Source organism: Elgaria multicarinata, chromosome 3, assembly GCF_023053635.1.
Source record: "Elgaria multicarinata webbii isolate HBS135686 ecotype San Diego chromosome 3, rElgMul1.1.pri, whole genome shotgun sequence".
In the NCBI taxonomy this organism is placed as follows: Eukaryota; Metazoa; Chordata; class Lepidosauria; order Squamata; family Anguidae; genus Elgaria; species Elgaria multicarinata.
This window is the reverse complement of record NC_086173.1, coordinates 10,330,828-10,353,469: the sequence shown is the minus strand read 5'-3', so window position 1 is coordinate 10,353,469 and position 22,642 is coordinate 10,330,828. Positions and strand designations below refer to the sequence as shown.

The 22,642-nt window shown below is 47.9% G+C and overlaps 1 protein-coding gene across 2 annotated transcripts in view; it reads left to right on the top strand.

Annotated features, from left to right (window-relative positions):
• Window positions 1–295: 295 nt before the first annotated feature.
• The window catches only part of RAPGEF3 (Rap guanine nucleotide exchange factor 3), a 74,591-nt gene continuing 52,244 nt past the window's right edge, over window positions 296–22,642 (top strand). For both annotated transcript variants that reach the window (XM_063119261.1, XM_063119260.1), the window contains exons 1-2: window positions 296–635; window positions 1,562–1,777. In XM_063119261.1, the coding sequence (XP_062975331.1) occupies window positions 630–635; window positions 1,562–1,777 (222 nt within the window). In that variant the 5' untranslated portion in view covers window positions 296–629. The remainder of the gene's footprint in view (window positions 636–1,561; window positions 1,778–22,642) is intronic.

Sequence of the window (22,642 nt, the reverse complement as noted above, 5' to 3'; positions counted from 1 at the left end):
GAAGTGCCTGTCCCGTTGCTGCTTCCTGCTGGCTGCCTGCGGAGAAGCGGGAGAGCCGGCTGCTTTGAACTCCGACGGACTCGCTCTACCAGAAACCTCGCTGCCTGCCGTGTCAGTTACCCGGCTCCCGAGGGGGTGTGTGTGTTTGTGCGTGTGGCGCTCGCAGCCTGCGCCGAGAGCTTTTCCAGCCGGGCGCAGCGCCAAGCGCTCTCCTCAAGCTGCAGCCTTGGCGGCGCTTTTCCTGCCGTTGCGCCTGGGTCTCCAGAAGAGGGAAGGTGGAAGAGCCCGAGCGTGCGCTTTCTCGCTCTCCCTCTCCGTGCGTCTCTCTCCTCGGGACCGTGTGTCAGACCAGGAAGCCAGGAGTAAGATCCTGGTGGCTCCTGTTCCGTGCCGGCGGGCGGGCGCGTCTGCCAACAAATGGCTGGGCTTGGAGCACGCACCGGGTCTTAACTTCCATCCCAATGGGATCAGCGTTGTGTGCCTGGGTGGGACCACTGCCCGGTGATCCAGCGCGCTGCTTCTTGCCCTAACAGCATCCACTCTGACCTCCCACCCCACCTGCCCACCCAAAGGCTTCATGCCCTTCTCTGTGCGGAGGCGGAGGTCTCGATGCCGAGCCAGCAGGGGACATGAAGGTGAGTGCCGATTCGAGCCCGGTTCGACCTCTGGAGAGGTCTGCCTTATGCTCCCTGCCAGCCCCAGGCGCGTTGTTGGATGGGTGGCTGCAGGGCCGGGGCCAGACTATTTTGTGCCCCAGGCAAGGCGAGCTACTTGCACCCCCTCCCAAATTGCCAACTTCGATTCAGCTGTTCAAGAAGAGTTTCTGAACTGTTATATTTTCCTTTTATTATGATTTTTTCTTAAAACAGCTAATTTGTATAAAACTGTGCCCCTTAAAGGGCAGTACTGAGCCCCTCTGAGGTCCGCGTCCTAGGCGGCTGCCTAGTTGGCCTAATGGGAGTGCCAGCCCTGGGTAGCCACTGGGCTTAATGCATTGGCGAAAGCCATCGAAAGGTTGGGGCATGAGAGCACAGTTTGATGATGCACTGGGCGGCCTCCTAAGTTGGCAGGGGTGTGTGTGTGTGAGAGAGAGAGGCACAGGGAAAAGCTAGTGTCCAGTAGTGCCTGAGACAGCCAGCTCTGAACTGGGAAATTCCCGGTTCTGATCTCACCTCTAATATTGGCAAGTGGCCTTAGGCAAGCCGGCATCCTCTCCACTTCACCCCCTCCCCACCATGGTTAATCGTTTTTGAGCTACCTTTCAGGGTTGTTGTAAGGACTGCTGAGACAATGTTGGGAAACGGCTTTGAACTCGAAATGTATTTAGGTATTATTACAACGATGCTCAGCAATGCTTGGGAGACTTTCATAAGTGTGGCATTGCCATCATGCTGGAAGAATGAGAAAAAGAAGTTCTATTCTCCCTCTCTCTCTTTCTCTCTCTCTCTATCCCCCCCCCCGTTCTCTCTCTCTCGTTCTCTCTCTCCCGTTCTCTCTCTCTTGTTCTCTCCCCCTCTCTCCCCACACCCACACTTATAGCTGCTTTGTTTTGTTCCCCAAGGTGGCCCGGAGTGGGCAGGGAAGGTGGCATGTCGGGATTCTGTGTGGTGACGTCTCAGGTGTGCCCCAGTTCTCTGGGGGGCTCATGGATCCCATCCCCGATGGGAATCTGCTCTACATGATTTGGAGAAAGATGCACTTGTTCCGCAGCTGCAGCTACAGGATCCAGCTGGAGGGGCAAGTGGGCAGTGCCCCAAGGATTCAGGGGATCAGATGGGTGAGTACGGATGCCCTGTGGCTCTAGGGGAGCTGGGGTGAGCTTTGGGATGGGGGGAGTTTCTTTTCATACCTGGGTGGGCAGGTGGCTTTGAAGGACAGGGAGGCATCTCCCATCCTCAGGAGAGCATGCTGTTTTCAGCCTGGATGAGTATCAGGTTTGTTATTAAGCCGGGAGCAGGTTCTGCAAGCCGCTGTGAGTCAAAGTGATAGCAAGCCACTGGCACAAACAGGGCTGGGGATCAACAGCATGTTCTTTGCTCCGGAAAGGGCATGGAGTCGTTTTCCATAACCAGACTCTCTCTCTCTCTCTCTCTCTCTCTCTCTCTCTCTCTCTCTCTCTCTTTATTATTATTATTTATTTTTATAGCACCATCAATGTACATGGTGCTGTACAATGTACATGGTCTCTCTCTCTCTCTTTGTGTGTGTGTTTAGCACAGGGCGGACACATTTTCTTGAGTGTGTTCTGTGAGAGCCTCCAAAATCTCTGGTCCACGTTTGTTGTTGTACATCCCCTGTCTTCAGCAGGAGTTGTGTTGGGGCTGGTTTTGCTCTGTTTGTTAGTGTGTTTGTTTTCTCTTTCTAGTAGTGGCAATAATGGTCAAATGGTTAGATTTGCTAGACACATGTTCTTTATTTACTGACTGCATTTGTATCCTGCCTTCCCCTCAAGGAGCTCAGGTTTATCCCAGTTTACCCTCTGTACACCTGACAGTGTATATATATGAGAGGGAAAGTGACTAGCCCACCCAGTGAGTTTCATAGTTGAGCAGGGATTTGAACTCAGGACTTCCTCATGTATTCTCTACCCCAGGAGTGGGGTGCTTTTGTCCCCCCACAGACGGTGTTGTTGGACTCCAACTCCTATCAGCCCCAGCCAATATGACCAATGTTGAGGGAGTATGGGCACTGTAGTGCAACTGTGTCTGGGGTGGCCACAGGTTTCCCATTCCTTCTCTGCTTTGGGTTCTGGAGTTACAAAATCCTCAATACTTTGTTAGTTAACATTTGTATATAAACATTTTTTTTTAGTATGTAAAACCTTTGGCCTACTAACTCAGTAATCTTCACAACAACCATGCAAGCTAGGCCTGTATTAATTATAATCCCCATGTTGCACCAGGGTAGGCTTTAATATGCATAGCATGCATAGATCATATCAGCATAATGTGACGCTACACAAATGTAAGAAGCTGTGTGCCTGCAATAAATTCATTGCATTTTGGGTGTAACAAGGCAGATCGAGATTGCTTATCCCTTCCTTACACAACGCTGAATTACAGATAGAACTGCTCATTTCCGCAAGTCTGCTCATACAAAATCTGGCATCTGCCACAGAATTTAGATTTCTAAAAAAAACAAAAACAAAAAAACTTCTTCAGCTTTTGATAATTAAAAAAAAAAAGTTTCTAGCCCTTAGGGTAGTAGTGAGGCATGTAAAAAAAAAAATAATAATCCCACAGTCAGTTGCTTTGATCAAACTACAGTGATTATGCATAGTTGGTTTTTTTTAAGCCTGTATTCATCAGCTATCACCTTGTTGAACTGGTGCCCCCTCTCCTCGCCCGTCCCCTCCCACAGGTGATTGGTGCTGCCAGTTTTGACAGTGCCAGCCATCAGTTCAGCAGGGAGCTGAGCCATTGACAGCACCAACAACCTATGGCTACTCAGAGACAGTGTGCCTACGTACACCAGTTGCTGGAGAACATGGCAAAAACTGAACTGCTTGTTTTTCCTCCTAAACCTTCTCCTCACCTCTCATTCTCTCTTACTGTCAACGATGTAACACTTACTCCGGTCAAGGAAGCTCGTAGTCTTGGCTTTATATTTGATTCCTCGCTCTCCTTTATTCCTCATATAGAGGCAGTAGCTAAATCCTGTCGTTTCTTCCTGTATATTATTGCCAGGATTCGACCATTTTTGTCTGTCTCTTCTGCCAAGACTTTCGTTCACGCACTGGTTATCTCTCGGTTGGACTATTGCAACCTTCTTCTCTCTGGCCTTCCTTCGTCTCACATCAGTCCGCTGGTCTCTGTCCACCACTCTGCCACTAAGATCATCTTCTTGGCCCGCCGCTCTGACCATGTCACTCCACTTCTGAAATCTCTTCATTGGCTTCCAATTCACTCCAGAATCCAATATAAACTTCTCCTGTTGACCTTCAAAGCTTTTCACGGTCTAGCTCCTTCCTATCTCTCCTCTCTCATCTCACACTATTGCCCCGCTCGTGCTCTCTGCTCCTCTGATGCCATGCTCCTCGCCTGCCCAAGGACCTCCACTTCCCTTACTCGGCTTCGTCCTTTTTCTTCTGCTGCCCCTTACGCCTGGAATGCTCTTCCAGAACACTTGAGAACTACTAACTCAATCACAGCTTTTAAAACTCAGCTAAAAACTTTTCTTTTCCCTATAGCTTTTAAATATTGAGTTTGTTCTGACTCTACACTGTTAGCTTCACCCTACCCGGTGCCTGTTTACACTTCCCTGTGCCTGTTTGCATTCTCTTTCCCTCCTTATTGTTTACTACAACTTTATTAGATTGTAAGCCTATGCGGCAGGGTCTTGCTATTTACTGTGTAATCTGTAGAGCACCATGTACATTGATGGTGCTATATAAATAAATAATAATTATAATAATAAGGCACTGTTGCACCCATGTCCTTCCTCTGGGTTTCCTGTGGGCAGCTGGTTGGTCAGTGTGTGAACAGAATGCTGGACTAGAGGGACCCTTGGTCTGATCCAGCAGGGATCTTCTTATGTTCTTATGGAGAGCCTCACATGCTCAAGACCTGTGTGCAAAGATCTCTGGACGGAGGCTAGGGTACTACAAATGGTTAAACTGTTTGGGTGAGGGTGGGTGAACATCTTTCTCTAGCATGGCTCCCTGTCTATATCTCACAACTTCCCTGTCCTGCATTTTTTAAAACACATCTCACATCTGGAGTAGGAAAGAATGGGTGGGAAAGGCTGACACGCACCTTCCCCACTCCTGATCTCCCCCGTGGGAAGGGGCTTTTCCTCACCCAAGGGCTGATGGGCCACTGTTTCATGCATTTGTGTTCAATGCATTGCTTAGACCTTCCTCTTCCCTATAAAATACTCATAGGGCCTCGCAGCAGCCTAAGTTGAATCAGTGCCCCATGTTAAAGTGCTCATGATTTGCCCCACCCATTGCAATCTCCTGCTTTTGATTACCCCACTCTGTGCTTGTTTGGGCTTCTCAATGGGATCCTCAACCATGGGTGGCTGGTGGCTCCGACATCACTGGGATGGTAAATCTGCTCCAGGTTTCAGTCAGAACTCCAAAGGAGCTATCTGACACGCTTTCTTTGGATAGCTCCGTTAGAGTTCTGACTGAAAGCCAGAACGGTTTCGCTGCCCCACTGAAAATTGGAGCCACCAGCCTCCACTGATCTTCACCTATTGCTATAAATGGGTTGCACCGACCCAGTGGTGCCAGCTCAGTAGGATTTTAGGGCCCATGTACAGGGCCCCACTCAGTAGAAAGAGCAGGAGGGCCTCCAAATGCAGTAGTAGGGCTGGCTAACTACATTTTGATGTGAATGAGGGAATACACACTGCCATTTTTTACCCCCACCCCCACCCCCCATAAGACCGTTTTAAGTCCTGAAGCTAAAATGACCAAATGGCAGCACGAGCTCTGCCATCTGTCCCTTCACGATGATTCCTCCTCTTCATGGTCGCCAGGAAGATGCAAGCAGTTGGTGACTGTTAGAGCAGTCAGGGGCTTCTCTCTTTCCCCTCCTTTATATTTATTTATTTATTGCATGTCTATACTGCCCAATAGTTGAAGCTCTCTGGGTGGTTCACAAAAATTACTTTAGTTCGGTAGTTCATTTTGGCATTCCCCCACCCAACAAAACACACACACAGTCCTCACTGTTGCCTAAATGTGTTGTGGTGGTGGTTTTAAAAATACTAGATCTGTTTGTGAAGTTGTTAAAGGCTTACAGAAGAAGAAAGGGGTCTGAGGCAAGTTCTTGTCAAATGGCCTCTCCCTCTTGGGATGGGTCAGGGGAGGGAGGTGTCCTGGATGGCCTTGGCCAAGGCCTTGTCACTTGGCCCTCGCCATGTGGCGAAATGGGTGATTTGAGCTCCTTGGAAGAAGGGCGGGATATACCGATGTAACCAGAAGAAAAATAAATACAGCCAGCAGTTTGCTTCGAATTGAGTTGTGTGAGCGCCCACGCTTGCCCGGAAGCGATATTTTCTGAAAATAATAGGCTCCTTTGCAGTCCAAAGTAGACTTCCTCAACGTGGCGCCCTCAAGATGGTTGGACTACAAATCCCACCATCCCCAGCCATCATGGCTGGGTGATGGGATTTGTAGCCCAACACCCCGGTAGGGTGCCAAGATGGAGAAGGCTGGCCCCAAAGATGGGGTAGTGAAAGAGAGGCACTTCGTACAAGCTCAGAGGTGCTCTCTTCTTTATTGTTGTTTCCAAGGTTGTTAAGCTTCCATGGTTTGAAGCCTGCTGTCTAAAACAAACAAGCCATGGCTCAAATTAAGCCTTGCAGCATACCTCAAACATATCCAGGCAGATAGAGCCTCAAGTCCCTGATTTCCAGGCGTTCGTTCCAAGCCCGAGTGAACAGCCCTCATTTCCCCAGCCCTTAAGGTCTGCATGATCCGTTCTCCGTACAAGACATTCCAGAGGAAGGAGGCTCCCCAGGGGAACTCCCGGCTGTTCTTTCTGGTCTGAGGAAGGGCGATGGCCTTTTGGGAACAAGAAACAGGAGTAGCCAAACATAGCCAGGAACAAAACGGCAGGCCCCAGCTTTGGCTGGCTGCCTGCACAGGCCGGATTTCTGGCGACAGGCAGGCTCTCTTGTCTCTGCAGCCACAGGCAGGAAAACGGGGGGAGGTGACACTGACAACCCCCTTAGGAAGACGCTTGGGCTGTCAGAACGTAAACTGCATGGCTGGGAGAGGGGCTTATCCAGCTCGGCACACGGGCTGGGAGTCGGGAAAACAGAGCTGTGCGGTTAGGCTGGTTGAACGAAGGGGCATAAGCAGCAGGAGACCCCACAGACACTCCTGGGTCTATTTGACTTATTCATAAGTTTTAGGAACTTTGAGAGGTGGGGAGAGAGAGCTGATGCAGCATGTGCTACTGGAAAGAGAGTTGGAGTTTAGGATTGGGGATCTGTCAGCCTCAGGCCTTAGCTAGACCTAAGGTTTATCCCGGAGTCGTCCCGGGGTCATCCCTGTCTGCTCCCAGGATCCCCTGTGTGTCATTTACATGAACAGGGATGACCCCGGGATGATCCCAGGATAAACCTTAGGTCTAACTAAGGCCTTGGTCTCACAGATTGTCAGGTTTTGTTTTGTTTTTTAAAAAATCAAGCTCACTCTGTCCCGTTTCTGCACGAGCCTGCGATTTAAAATGTGTGCTTTACTGTGCACATTACTGTACGCCTTTTGGACACAGGCTCACATTGACTAAGGGTGCAGTCCTATTGATTGCATTCTTGGTGATTGGAAAAAAAAAAAAAACCCAAACCTGGAGGCTTCTGGTCATCCAATGTAAAGTGGGGAGCTATGGTGGAGGAAGTCATAGAATCATAGAACAGCAGAGTTGGAAGGGGCCTACAAGGCCATCGAGTCCAACCCCCTGCTCAATGCGGGAATCCACCCTAAAGCATCCCTGCCAGATGGCTGTCCAGGTGCCTCTTGAATGCCTCTAGGGTGGGAGAGCCCACAACCTCCCTAGTTCACTGGTTCCATTGTCATACATCGCCTCCCCATCTTCCCACCCTGCATTTTTTAAATTTATTTTTACTACATGGGCTTTTCCGCCCTGTCTAGCGATGGTGCTTCAGAGAACGTGAGAACAAGGTTTGGGAGGCCTGAGGATAACTTGTATCCTTGGCTGTCCAGTCTCTTCCCCTCCCTGCCCACTAACCCCCATCCCCAAATTGCTTTTCTGACCTTGGAGGGCAGCCGGAACAGCTCCTTCCGTGCCAGCTGCAAGGAGGCTGCATATAAATGATTTGCTGTCCCATGTGATGACTGCTACCCCATAGAGACATTGAAAGAGTCTTCCATGAGGTAGCCGTACAGTGTACACCCGTGCTTCATGCAGCCTTTGATACAGCTATCTAATCAAACGAATGAAGGATAGGGCTGCCAGTGAAAGATTGCTTTGCAATTTGAGGGCACAAAGGATGCCAATCAGCCCTAAGAACACATGAAAAAAAGCATATTAGATAAAACCCAACTAGCCCTGCATCGTGTTTTCAGCAGCAGCCAGACAGATGCCTCTGGGAAGCCCACAAGCAGGGCATGAAGGAAATAGCTCTCTCCTGTTACTTGTCCCCTGCATCTAGTTTTTAGCGGTATACTGCTCTTTACCATGGAGGGTCCACTTTGCTTATCATGGCTAAGAGGCATGGATTTGATCTTTTCTCCACAACTCTGAATACTCCCTTTTTAAAATCAGCTGGTGGCTGCTGCCACACCACACGTTGTGGTAGACAGTTTCAGAAGTTTGAATTATGCTCTGTGTGAAGACGTGCTTTCTGTTGACCATCTGGGATCTCCTGCTGATCAGCTTCATTGGGTGACTTCCAAGTTCTGCCTCTACGAGACAGGGAAAAACATTTCACCCTCTCCACACAGTTGATTGTTTTTGTATGCATGTATCAATACTTTTTTGCCGCTTAATAGAATAACATCTCTAAGTCGTTTACATATCACACTATTACGGACCACTGTTTAAAATACAGTATAAAAAACAATTGCAAAAGCTACAATACCAATAGAAACTAATGCAACCTCCACCTACCCCAAAACCATCTTTGAAACGAAGCAGCATCATGACTGATTACAATGAATAACAAGCCAGAGAAAGTCTGCATAAAAAGGGTGCATTTTCAGAAGCCGTCTAAAACAGGGCTACTATGTACAGGGCGGGCAGGCGCCACTATGAAGAGGCAATTTTGATACATTACATGACAAGACCTGTTGGTCGCAGAATGATCAGCAAGGCTGTGCTCTTGTTTTCTTTCTGTTCAGCTGAAATACGCCCTTGAAGTATTATATGGATAATTCTCATTAAAAGTGCTAATCATGGCCCATAACCTGTTGGTTGTTTTATTATGGTTTAAATTTTTGTGAACCACCCAGAGAGCTTCGGCTATTGGGCGGTATAAAAATGTAATAAATAAATAAATAAATTGCCTGTGAGCACCCTCTTCTGACCCCACTCCTTCCTTGGCTATTGCCTGATCTGCTCTGATATTCCAAAATGTCCACAGACCTTCTAGAGCAGCGTTCCTCAACCTGGGGCGCTCCAGATGTGTTGGACTGCATGCAGTCCAACACATCTGGAGCGCCCCAGGTTGAGGAAGGCTGTTCTAGAGGGGAAGGATCTTCTGCGTGGGAATGCTGAAAATCAGTGCAGTTGCTTGGTTTGGCTGAGGGGAAAGGAGGGAGTGGGTGTTACGAGGGCAAAGAGATGGGAATGCAACCTGGGCACACACAGTCTCTGTCCATTTTTTGAATAGCACTTACTATGTCTTTCAGCAGTTCTCCAACATTTTCCAGCCTTTTTAGCAGAGATCTTTTAATGGGAGATGCCAGGGAATAATCTACGTGCAAGGCATGTGCTTGGCTGTGTTAGGGTTTAGGTAAGTGCCATAGCTCAGTGGTAAAGTCCCTGCTTTGCATGCAGAAGGTCTCAGCTTTTCACACAACCACTCATGCGCTCCTTCTCATTTAAAAAACTAAAAAGCAAAATGGCGTCCATGATGCCACATGTCACATGTAGACAAGGGCAATGACCTTGTGATTATAAAATCACGAGATTATCGCCCTCTGACCCCCTCGACTAGCCATGGCCCCAGTAGGGCTGGAAAAAACCTGCCTGAATCCCTGGAGAGCCACTGCCAGTCAATGTCAACAATATTGGGGTCGATGGACCAGTGGTCCGACTCTGCATAAGGCAGCCTCTTACGTCCCTATGGTCTCTTTCTGATGGCCAAGGGGCTGAGTGTGTGCCATGTGTATACGTCTGCATGTCAAAGGCTCAGGTGATGAATGATTGTGGAGGGGGGCCTCCTACAGGGGCAGGTGTTAGTGGGAAAGAATGCCGAGAAGCAAGGAGACTTTGATCTCAAAGGTGTTTTTGAAGTCAGTAACCAACCAAATTTAGCTATGAGGCTGGGATGGATTTTTAATTCAGATCCTTAACTTATTCTTAATTCATAGCTTGGCAAGCGGATGACTCTTGTTTGGCCACAGTGCTGAATCAGTTAATTTCCCAAAGAGTGTCCCAGCCTTTTCTGGCTAAGAAACTGGTTGGACTGGTCCCCTTCTGGCCAAGGATTCTCTTCCCTACCACCACCATCCCCAGGACAGCTTGCATCTGTGCTTGCAGATTAAGCACTATCCCTCCAGAATGTGGCATCAGAGGTGTACATCTGCTGTTTCCAATACAGTGGAACCTGCATCTTCTTTTGTGGAGCCTGTTCCCACATCTGCAGCTCCAACGGTCTCAGTAGGTGCCCACCTGCCTGATGCTAAGGTAAGGGCAAGGAGAGAGAAACGATGCTGGCATCTGCTCCCCGCCCCCCGGAATCCGCTCTATTTTTAATTGGGTTATTTCCATGGAAAGGGAAATCTCCAGTTGGTTTGGACTCCTCAAGTCGGAAGGAATGGCTGGAAAGTGGGTGCAGGGATGTTTCATTGATAATGATTGTCTATCTTCGTTTCACCACTGGAATTACTTCTGAAAGCTCTCTCTCTCTCTCTCTCTCTCTCTCTCTCTCCCTCACACACACACACCTCTGTCTGATGGCTATTTGGTTTAAAATCACTGCTAGAGGTTCCAGCAGCAATCTACTTTATCTACTGTTGTTTTTTCCCCAGGGTGTTTGATGAGGGTCGAGGCAGTTCTTGAGTAGACCGTGACTTTTGTTGTCCTAGGCAAATGTATTTGGGTCACGTGTCCTTATCAAAGACGCTCCTTATGGCTCCGCATTCAGTGCAAGGAAATATGGCAACAGACGCTGACTTTTCTTCCCAGTGTGGGAATAAAAGAGGACCCCCTTCTCCACTGAACCAGCAGTGTGTGAACCTTCCCTCAGTGAAATGCTTCTTGAACAGTGTGGTCCAGTGGTTAGAGTGTTGGAGCAGGGTGGACGAGACCCAGGTTCAAATCCCCACTCAGCTGGGAAGCTCCTTGGTTGACTTTGGGCCAAGTCACATGCTCCCCACCTGCACCGCAGGGTTGTCGTGAGGATAAAATGGATGGGAGGGTGGATGTCATATGCCAGGAGTAAGCAACCTGGTGCCCTACAGATGTTTGGGATCCCTACTCCCACAATCTTTCATCATTGGCTGTGCTAGCTGGGGCTGATGGGACCTTCAGTCCTAAACAACTGGAGGGCACCAGGTTGCCTCCTCCTGGCATAGGGCATCTTGAGCTCCTTGGAGTAAAAGGATGCCAACCTGGGGATATTGATCTTGAAAGTTGTGATCCCAGCAAGGCCAGGAGAGAGGTGCAGTCTTGGCTTGCAGGCTCTTTTGTAGCAGTGCTGTGTCAACATTTTTATTTTCATGCTCACCTCCCTTTCAGTCCTTAAACCCCCTCACAAGCTGAGTCACAATGGCATGAGCCGTTCTTCTCTCTCTCCCCCCCCCCCCCCGAGAAAAAATAGCAAAGACAGTCTAGCTTGGCCAGGGTGGAGGATACTAGCTGGCCTGTTGAGCTAGAATTGCTACCCGTTGAGGTAGCCTAGGAATGACAGGTGCTCTTGCAGACATTTATTTGTGGAATTCCAGTTGAATGGATTAAAATTGAGCTTTTAAAGCAAGTCTGCCTTGTGGATGCGTTTTTAAGGCAACATGGCAAAGTGTCCCCGGGGCGAATTCATGTGCCCTGTGCTTTCCCTCCTTAAACCCAGAAACACCCATAAGTGCAAATGTTCATTTGAGATGAATGTGCAGATGAGTTCGTTTACCTTGTAGATATGTGGCACGGAACAATGTGCAGCTGCTCATGAGCTTAGGAAAGGGCTAGTCCAACTTCACATCAGTTGGGAGATTGACTCATCTGTGCTTCTGGGATTATCCACTTGCCTTTTCAGCATTATCTTGGTGACACAGGAGGTGGCACAATTCCCCTGGCACGAATGCCTGCCCAGCTGATGTAATAGTTTCCGAGATTGCAGATTAGGCAGGCTGCTTTGCCAGGGCTGCAGCGATTATGACAATGGTCTCCAACCTTTTCAGAGCTGGGAAGTGGGACATGTATTTTAACTTCCATGTGGAGGGTGTCTCCGGGTAGGGTGACCATAGGGAAAGGAGGACAGGGCTCCTGTATCTTTAATTGTTGCACAGAAAAGAGAATTTCAGTGCGTGTCATCTGTTATATATGCAGAGCCTGGTGAAATTCCCTCTTCATCACAGCAGTTAAAGCTGCAGGAGCCCTGTCCTCTTTTCTATATGGTCACCCTTGTGTCTCCCTTTTAATGGTTAGCTATATAGTTTTCTTCTTATTGTTAGCCTGCTCTATATCAGGGGTGTTGAACCTTTGGCCCATGGCCAAATCCCGCCTGCCTAGGGTCCCAATCTAGCCCTTTGGGGTCCCCCAGTTGACCACCCCCACCCCCTTATCCTCAACCATTGATTGTTCAGTGGCTTCGCAGCTTTTGCACAAATCCCCTCTAAAAGGCTGGAATGTCTCTCTTAAAGGCTTAGATCCTGGCAGCAAAATATATATGCTGTCAATTTATGCTGTCATCCTGTAAACCACCCAGAGAGCCCTGGCTATGGGAGTGGTATATAAGTTTAATAAATAATAAAATAAATTTTGGCTCCACCTCTTATGAATTGGCCTCATCTGCCATGGGAATGCAGCCAAAAAGAACAACATTTGAATGTGGCCCTTGGGTTTGACGTGGCCTCTCAATATGGCCCTGGTGGGCAGCTAATTTTAACACGGGCCAACTGAGCAAGTGCTGAAGGGTCACGAGTAGTGGTTCTGCCCATTGATACAGGCCCACACTAATCGAGACACCCAAGCAACAGGCTTTTAACCCCCCCCCCCGTTCCCCCTGTGTGAATAGCAATAGAGGCTTCCTTCAGGCCACGGGTGGGCAGAAAGTAGATCTCCACATGTTTAGGCACACTCTCATGACTATGTCTGTGTGTCTTGGCTTATGTAATGGAGTGAGCAGCTGAGGGGCATAAAAGGGCTCAGGCAAAACCTCTCTCACTATTCGCTCTGCAGACAAAGGGCTTAGCGGGCTTTTGCATAAGGACAGAGCCGACATCAACATCTGGCATCCTTGGGGGGCTGCCAGGGACCCAGCAACCTCAACAAGGCCCAGGGCCGATGCTACCATAGAGGCTACTCACGCGGCCGCCTAGAGCACCAAGGTAAGGGGGGCGCCGAATGCTGCACCCGGAAGCCGCTCTCCCACAGCGGCTCTGAGAGGGCGGCTTCCAGGCACGCCGTTCCGAAGCCTCCCGCCCACCCCAGCATCCTGGCTTCACTTCAGCTGGGCGCCCACCCAGCTGAAGCAAAGCCACGCCCACCCCCCCACTCCAGTGTCCTGGCTTCGCTTCGGCTGGGTGGGCACTGAAGTGAAGCCAGGACACTGGGGGTGGGGCGGCCGGGCGGCCGGCTTTGGAACGGCGCACCCGGAAGTTGCTCTTCCAAAGCGGCTTCTGGCCGGGCGCACCATTCCGAAGCCGCCCCCCACCCCCAACCCCAGCATCCTGGCTTCGCTTCGACTGGGTGGGCGAGCTGGTGCCCCGCACCCAGGTACGCAGGGGTGGGGCTGGGTGGGTGAAAGCAGCTCACCTGCCTAGGGTGCAAAATAGTCTGGCACCGGCCCTGACAAGGCCCGCTGCTGATGTCTGGCCTGGCTCCCGCTTAACTTTTTTTCTTCAGGCCTGGCTTTCCAAGCACCACTGGCATAGTTGGGTCCAGCTGCCATTTTAATTTCCCACAATGCCCCGTAGCAGCACTGTGTGGTGGGTATTGTGAGGAACTGAGATGGGGCGTAGACATGGTTTTGCGGTGCTGCTTGGAGCCTGGTTGATGCTGCTGCTGCTCACCTCCAGGTGAGCCCACCGATGCAAGAGGAGGCCCATGAGAGGGCACAACAGCGATCCAGCCCTATCTGGAGATGTCAGGTGTTGAACCTCAGCTGTGACATTTCTTTCCCCTTTCTCACTCTTCTGATTTCCTGTTAGCTGAAATGGGGATGTACGGATTTTGCTTAATCCATTCGGTGTGTGTTTTGCAAATGGGCAGGTGCCTTTCGTTCCGTCATCCACTCTTTTACAGAATCGGGTATTTTCTCCCCTTTGGAAAAATGCACAAGAACATTTGCTGAGATTTAATTGCTGTGCAATATTTTGTGTATTTTTCTTAGTACTACACCGCGGAGGCTATAGGGAGATTGGAGGTGTGTAAAATAATGTTGTTGTTGTTTAAAAACGGATCCGTATTAATGTGTTTTCTACTAACTTTCGTATGACTAAAGTTGTGTACAATTCTGGAAAGTAAAAACGACACAAAATCAGTCTGGTGTGGAGTCCACAGGTCGAATTCGTAGAACTCTGAAGTCATGAATCTGCTTCAGATTCCCTGATACCCCGAAGCTAAGAGAATGTGAACTGAATGGCAATTATAGGAAGGTGAATAGGGTGGGGGAAGGGGGCTCATGCATTGCTGCAGGAACGGCCTGGGGGGGGCGGGGAGTTAGTTTCTTGAACTCTCTGCTTCACTCACAACTTTCTGCTTCTAGTTACTAAGGCTTTGGCTGATGTCTTATTGGCAGGGCAAAACAAAACGAAAGCGTGAAACTGGGGGGAGTCCAACCCATGCCTCTTTCTGTGTGGCTTTGGTGCACATGGATGTTGCTTCTGGGGAGAGCTGGGATGCTTCTCTGCATGTTCCACTTAGCATTTTGACAAGCTCTTCTGATCTCTGGGTTGCCAGCAAGTTGACATGACGAGGCCTGTGCAGAATGTGGGGCCTGCTTGCCGGGCTCAGTAGGCAAGGCCTCACATTCCCTGGCTTGCCTGAGGGGTGCTCCTTCTGTTCCGAGCTGATGACTCCGGGCTTCTGAGGCGTTTCGCTTGCTCCTGGCAGCTGGCAGCCCTTGTGATGTTTGCCATGTAAACACGCCGAGGGGCGGGGCCCTGTTTGCGCTCCGCGGTTGGGGAAGTGAGAAGCCCTGGCCGAACTGGCGAGACACCTTGGGAGGGTGGCTGGGGCAGGAGAGGGAGAGTATCCCGAGAGGACGTTTCTGGGAACCGAGCAAACAGTCACGACGGCCTATCGCTTTCTGTGATTTCTCGTGCAGAGAAAGAAAGAGACAAAAGCAGGTCTTGGCTTGAGCCATGGCCAGCTTAAAGCCTTTTAGTCCTGAAATCCATGTGTGTGTGTGTGTGTTGGGGGGCGGGGAGGCTAGAATAAAAGAAGTAAAAATGAAGAAGGGTGTCTTAACCAAACCATTTCCCTTCACCCCAGAAGATGTAGCAAGAGGGTACTTGCACACATCCCCAAAAGTGGATGTTGATTTATGTGAAATTTTCATATGCCAATGGATGTGTATGCACATTTAGAAAGAATGACTAAAACTTGAACAAAAATGCAAGACATTTCCCAAAAGTGGGGAACACGGTAACCTGTGAACTTGCTGGGGTAACCACTTCTGATCCACCAAAAAGGAGGACCTGCCTCACCCCCAAAAAGAGGACACCTATTTGCATATATTTGCATGTTCTAATTTATAAGTATAGATGCACATTTAGAAATATTGTAACTTAACTTGATATGCATTATATCTTGCCATCGTGTGTAGAAGACTCAGACCGCCGTGTCTGGCTCAGGCTGTTGTTCAGGTGGAGTTGATGGGCAGCTTCAGGGCCCCTGTTTCCCCCCTTGTGGTTGTTTTATGTTGGCTGTGCAGCCCTTCAATTAGAGGGCAGTCCTCTGTAAAAGAGAATAAATGGTCATCCTGCTTGTTCAGGTACTCACTATTGATTTGCAAGGTCAAGGCCCCTGCTCTTTCAGCACCTTTATCTTTAATGAGACCTGAGCCAGAGCAGATGTCTTTTTTTTTTTATAGAGGAGTGTCCTGTATAAAGTAAGACACCTGGCCACCTTAGAATATAGCACCTATGCCTGGATGTTCTTCTATCACTCTAGGGCTCATACCTGACCTGCTGAAGCCCCTCAAAACAAGATGGTGGCATTGGCACCAGCTCCTCCTCCTCCTCCACTGCTCTCTACTGCTGGGAGGGAAGTCTTAGAGAAATAAAACTGAGGCAAAATATAGGTCAAAGGGGTGTGGTGTGGTGGGGCGGGAGACAGCTTTAGCCATTCTACTCTATAGCATGTTTGCTCCCAACTATTGGAGCTATGGAGTTTGGTGTTGGATGTTTGCGTGTGGAATTCCAAGGTAAGCTACTTGTGGGTACTCACGTTCTCATGCATATTGAACCCAAGCAGTTTCCTGCAAAATGCCTTTTCCCCAGAGTTCCCCTCACCAGGGGGGTGTCCTTATAATACCGCTTTGCTCCTTGTTCACACAAACCCCCCCTCCCACAACATCACAGCTGCAGGGTGGGGATGATAAATCCTAGTAGTAGATAGTATAATTGCTAGAATGTTGTGTACATTTAATATAAATCTACGGAGGGATATTTTAATAATGGGAGGGGGATTGGAACAATTTATAGAAAAAAATTCATGGTCCCTGGGCACCATGTTGGGAACCGATTTGCTGGTGCCATTGGAGGTGCCTATGGACACCATGGCATCCACAGGTGCCATGTTGGAGACACCTGGCATACATGTTCCTCCACCTATCCATTTTTATCTTTACAAAAGACTTGTGAGATAGATTAAGTTGAGAGTTAGAAACTGGCTGAAAGCTACCCAATTGGCTTTATTGCCATGTGGGGGATTCAAACCCAGGTCACCCAAGTCCCAGTCCAACTCTCTGACCACTGGCCCACACTGACTCGTTGGTTTATATATTGAATGTGGCATGCTTTCTTTCTTTCTTTCTTTCTTTCTTTCTTTCTTTCTTTCTTTCTTTCTTTTAAGCCCTCTTATTCAATGGGAGAGAAATTTCTTGCTTCATGTCTTGAGTAAAGTTCCAGCATCTATGGAGCATGGCTGTGAACTGAAGGAGTATGAGATACAGTTGAAGTGTGTTCATCCCCTGTGCTGTCCTGGTTCTGCTGGTGTATCTGGGTTGCTCCGCTGGTGTATTTTTCATGGCAGTGGTGCAATGGAGCTTACACCAAATCCTAAAGCCCATCAGCCAGCAGACCTCAAGTATAGGATTGTACCTTAAACTACTTTTGGGAAATTGATGTCCCGTATACTACGCACATAAAGTAAATGTGTGCATCTAGCACTATTCCGGTGATTATTTATTTTCCATTGGGTGGGTGGGATTGTTTAGAGAGAAAGGTTTATAAATCATCATCATCATCATCATCATCATCATCATCATCATCATCTTTGAATAATGCCCACAGCTTGGGTTGTCACCCAATGAAATACTCTTTAGTTGATTAATTGTAAGCATTTTAATTGATTCAATATGCATACATTTGCCTATTCATTAAACAATAGTTCTGGAGGGAAAAAGCATGATTATGTTCACTCATGTGGCAGCAAGCACTATCTTAAGAAGGGTATTTCCTCCTGGGTGGATGAAAAAGGACAGTTCCTCTTCTCAGAAGGTGACTGCTGGGTGCAGTTATTATAAGAAATTGTATTAGAGACATTTTAGAACTAGGTTTGCTACCTGTTCTGCTACCTGTTTAATTGATTAAAAACACTCTGGATTGACTAAAATAATTCCATGCTAGCTGGGGCCAATGGGTGTTGAAGTCCAAAATATCTGGAAGGCACCAAGTTACCCTCCCTTGGGTTTCAGCTGCTTCGAGCCTTTTGTATAGCTTGGGGGAAAGAACCATCTGATGCCATCCTGTGAATGTTCACCCAGAAGTAAGCTCTGCTGTGTACAATGAGACTTACTCCCTCTGGGCTGACCGATTTCTCAAGAAGCCTTGAGAAGGAAACTTGGCAAGCAGAACTCTCCTCGCTGAAACACTCGAAGGTTGAAATATTTCCACAGCACCTCTCGTGGAGAGCACTCCACGTTCCAGTTACTGAGCTGGAGTGGCGCATGCAGGACTTACATTTTGCTGGCAAACTTGATTCATTTCTTCTACTCAAGGCAGTAGTGCTGGCCCAGGAAGTGTCTGAGGTGAATAAATCCAAATGGCGTACTCTACTATTCATCATGGAACCTCAAATCTGCTTCCTGAGTGGGCTGCTTCAGCAGTACATCATGATAAGGCCAGATCTGTGCTTAAGGCTAGCCCCTTCAAATATGTCTATCAATGAAGTATAATGCCCCCTTTACTTCGGGTATGTCTACACCATGCCTTATCATGGGGATCGCCCTGGGATCATCCCTGTGCATCCACATGACACACAGGGGATCCCGGGGCCAGGGAGGGATGACCCCTCCATTTCCCCAGGATAACTGGGATGGCTTTTACCCCAATTTTTCCTGCAGTCTTGTGATTGTCCCAAGACCACGGGAGGTATGGGTAGCCATCCCAGTTTTGTCCCGGCTCCTTGCGAGTAAACGCGAGAAGCCGGGAACCGGGCATGGGGCACGGAGCTCTTCAAGCACTCCATGCCCATAGGGGGTGGGGAGGGGAGCAGGGTCAGGGCTTTTTTCTTTACTTACTTTTTACCAGGAGCACAGGTGCACTCCAGCTCCTTTTCTTAAAAATAAAATAAAATGGCGGGTGCAGTGTCCTCCTTCCCCCAGGGATGTCGAGCACCATGTGTGAACGCTGGGGGAGGATCTCATGAGCAGAATACAGCGAGATCCTCCCCCCTCCCTCCCAGAATGCCGGGAAGTCTAGACATGCCCTTACTTTCTGCCTGAGGGTTTCTGGTGTGTATTGATCTCCACCTAATAGAGATGTTTACTTGCCATCTGCATCACTATTCTAGGAAGTATTCCTTAACTGAAAGCGTGCCTGTTCAGAAACATGCCAAGCCATGGTTAGGCCACTAGCCCCTTTGCAGTAAATGGTTATTGAACATGTTTAAACTGTGATTATGAAGCCACCATGGTTAGGAATGGTTCACACAACACGCCAAACCATAATGTTTAGCTCAAAACTTTTAGCTCAAAAACCACTGTGGTTTAGCGTGTCGTCTGAACAGGGTCAATTATTTTATTAGCATTCTGTTTTTTAAAAAGTATAATTTTGATATGGTGCTTGAATCTTTTTTAGATTTTACTGTTTTACTTCTTATGGCCAGTGCTCTGGAGCCTGTTCTAGATATGGAGCAGTACACAAATTTTGGGATTCAGTACTTGCATGAGTGGAGATCTGATTGCATGACGGGACTTCCCTGTCCTCTCCTTCCTGATGCAACATCCCCCCAAGTGTTGTGTGCCATATCTGTTCTGGACAGTCCCACAACCATCACGAGGAGATTTGGGGGGGGCATGTGGTATATGTAGACATCCACTCCACTATCGGTTCCTTTGGGCAGAATGACATCATTAGATACAATCCTCAGAGTGTCATCACGCGGGGGTAAATCGCGTTTCCTTAATGGCACTTCTCCGCACTTCCTCATTCTTCCTGGAGGGGAAAAAGGAAGTAAACAAAGACCACGTGGCCCATTCAGAGGCTGTGTTTATCGCACCACTTTTCCTGTACACAGCAGGAGATCGCAGCACATTCTGTTCTTCTTCTTCTTGTTATTTTTAAAAAGTCATATTAAATGGGGTCCGTTTTGCTATGGAAAAATGAACCGGAGGCGCGCAATGTTGTCTAAAGGACATGAGCACATTCGTAAGTGGGCAGTAGCAAACATGCGATAAAACACTCGTCTGATGAACCTCTTAGTTGCCAGCTGCTCCTCCCAACACAGCTTGGGTCTGTTTGAGCTGTGCCTAAAGTTCCAAAGAATTGCCCCTGTTGTGCCTTTCACATCAGGGAGGACACAGTGTGGGGAAAGCATCCCCAGTTGATACAGCTGGAGGGTTCCTCCATCAATGTCCTTGGTTTGTTCAATTGGAAGCAATTGGAAGTCAGAAAAAACAACGTGTAGGAGAGTTAAAAGGTCTTGCAACAGTTTTGTTTGGTTTTTCATAAGAATTGCAGAGTTCTGTTTGCAGAATCTATTTCTTAGGTCTGTTTTAGTTTGTAGATTTCTTCCAATTAAACAAGCCAAGAACACCGCCATACTTGATAGAGAATCTACATTCTTAGTCTCTATGGCCTTAACCTAGAGGATACTTCATAAGCTTTCAGTCTCTCACTCCTGGTTTCTTGTTTCTTTTTAAAGGAATTTTCATGTCCCAGAATTCCAAACTAGGGGTGTATGAGAATTCCATTTTGGGGGTGAAATTTCAACAACTTTTTTCAGTTTGGCACTAGCAGATTTTGTTCCATTTCCTGCTACTGGTGTTGAGTCATTCTGTAGTGAATTGATCTAATACACAGATTCCAGATTTTCTTTTCTTCTGTTAATGGCGGCAACTTGAGTAAATTGGTTCTACTTTTCTCCTCTTTTTGGGAGGTGGAAAATTTGCACAAATGGGGTTGCAATTTTAAAACAACACCTTTTTAATGGAACTCTTGCACAATTGTGCACAATCACAAATCTGCCTGTCTGCTGTGTAGCCCCACAGATGCATAGTCCCCTCTTGTAAATATCCTTGTCAGTTTCATCCTCGCCACACATTACTTGGTTTGTCCAGCAGAGAGCCTTATTCAGTACTTGTCAAAGAACTTGTCAATTTCATCCTGTGCTTCAGAACATCCCTGCAAAGCAAATGTTAGATCAGCCATCACTCTCATTCATCCCACCCTCATGTTTCAGGAAGCCTGCCCACCTTTTTATATTATTTAAAATGCTGCATGCACATTACTTTGTCCATGTTTTGAACAGTGCAAATCTGCTGTAATGACTGGGAAAGGAAGACTTGCTTGTGACATCACTGGCACCAGCCAATCAGCAGTGTTGACAGTTGGCTTCCATGGCAACTTGCAGAACTGTTTTATTTTGTGTCTTGCTCCTAAAGGGAAAGGTATGTTTGAATTGGACACAATGAAGATATGTCAAAATTGTCCCTGGTGCTCTGAAACCAGGGTGCCTGTCTTTATCCTAGGCCTGGGAGCTGTGAACTAGGAAATTCTGGGCTTAAATATGCCCTCTGCCATGAACTCAGTAGATAGCCTTAGGGCTCACACTCAGCCTCAGTCTTCCCATCTGCAATATGAGATAATAATACAGACCTACCATAAGGATTGCTGTAAGGAGGATTCTTGACTAAACGTTATGGGAAGTGCTTTGGACATTTAAAAACACGATGTAAGTGATATGTATTATTATATGAACAAAACAAGTTTTCCATAGGGATGGGCGAATGAGCCATGTTTGAGATGGATTGGATTATCCAAAGTCTTGATGCTCATCTCATGCTCACTTCCCATTCGGGTTTGTGATCAATGCTTGCTCTGCACAAACAGGAAACTTGCACAAATCACAAATGAATGGGGAATTTGCACGAGTTCCCCCAAATTTGTGCACGTTTCCCCACCACCACAATTTGCACAAATTTCCAGTTTGCACAAATTTCCTTCATAGATTAAAGTCTACTGATTCAGTCTACTGCGAAAATTTGCGCGAGTTAGGAAAATTGTGCAAATTGAACTCGGAATTGGGAATGAGACAAATGTGAATGCATGTTCGGCAATTTGTGGATATTTCCAATGGATACTTGGCCTCACTTGCCACAAGCAGGACGTGAGGGCAGCCTCCTTCTGCTGTCCCCCAGTAATAGGCATTTAGGGGCATGCAGTCTCTGATACTGAAGATAATGTATTATTTTGTTTATTTATTTGCTGCATTTTTATCCCACTTTTCCAGGCAATGATTGTTTTCCAAAGCACCTCATATCACTAGACAGGGACTGGCATCAGTCTTATAAATTAAAATGACAAGACACACAAGGGAAGAGGAATGGAGCGGAAAGGAAGAGGAGGGAGATCAGTTTTTCAAGGCCAGAGCTATACGCAGGCATTTAAATCCGCTTCGGGCCAGGCTGATCTTCCCTTGCTGGTGTTCTTGCTTGTTCCTTAGGCCCACAGGTGGGCCAGGGTGTCATTTCCCCTTTCTTCTGCAGCCCAGGAGGCAATGGGCAGTTGGAGCCAAGTGTTCATTTTGGCAGGGATGAGGAAGCTATCTGCCTGCCACTTCACCTTCTTGGCCGATGGATGGGTCATGTTGTTCACCCCCCTCAATCTTGGTCTTGGGAGGCAGGCCGTGCAGTCTCCCAGTGGCTTGGTCCCCCTGGCTGATGGCAGGCACAGAGTTTGCTTTCATTCTGTTCTTCAGTCCCAGGGCAACTCTCAACCATTGAACATCTTATGTGTAGCCACTGATAGTTTTATCCTCCATGCTCATATCGGTAAAAGGTGGTCCTTAAAATACCCCAGTTCCAAACTGTTCTGTTTTTTAAGGGTGCGATTCTATGCCTATTTAGACAGAAAAAAAGTCCTACAACTTCCAGCATTCCCCTGATAGCACTGCTGGGGAATTGTAAGATTTTTTTTTCTGTCTAAACAGGCATAGGATTGCACCCTTAAACAATTAATAGCTGTGCTTTAATTTGAGCCTGGAAACCAACTTTGGAAGGTCCAGGGGGCGATTTGCCCCTGCCCTCCCTCCCTCATGGCAAAGGCTATACCTCCATGGAGTAGCTATGGAACATCAAAAGGGTCAAAATGAGCTTGTTTTCAAAAGGGCTGAAAAAG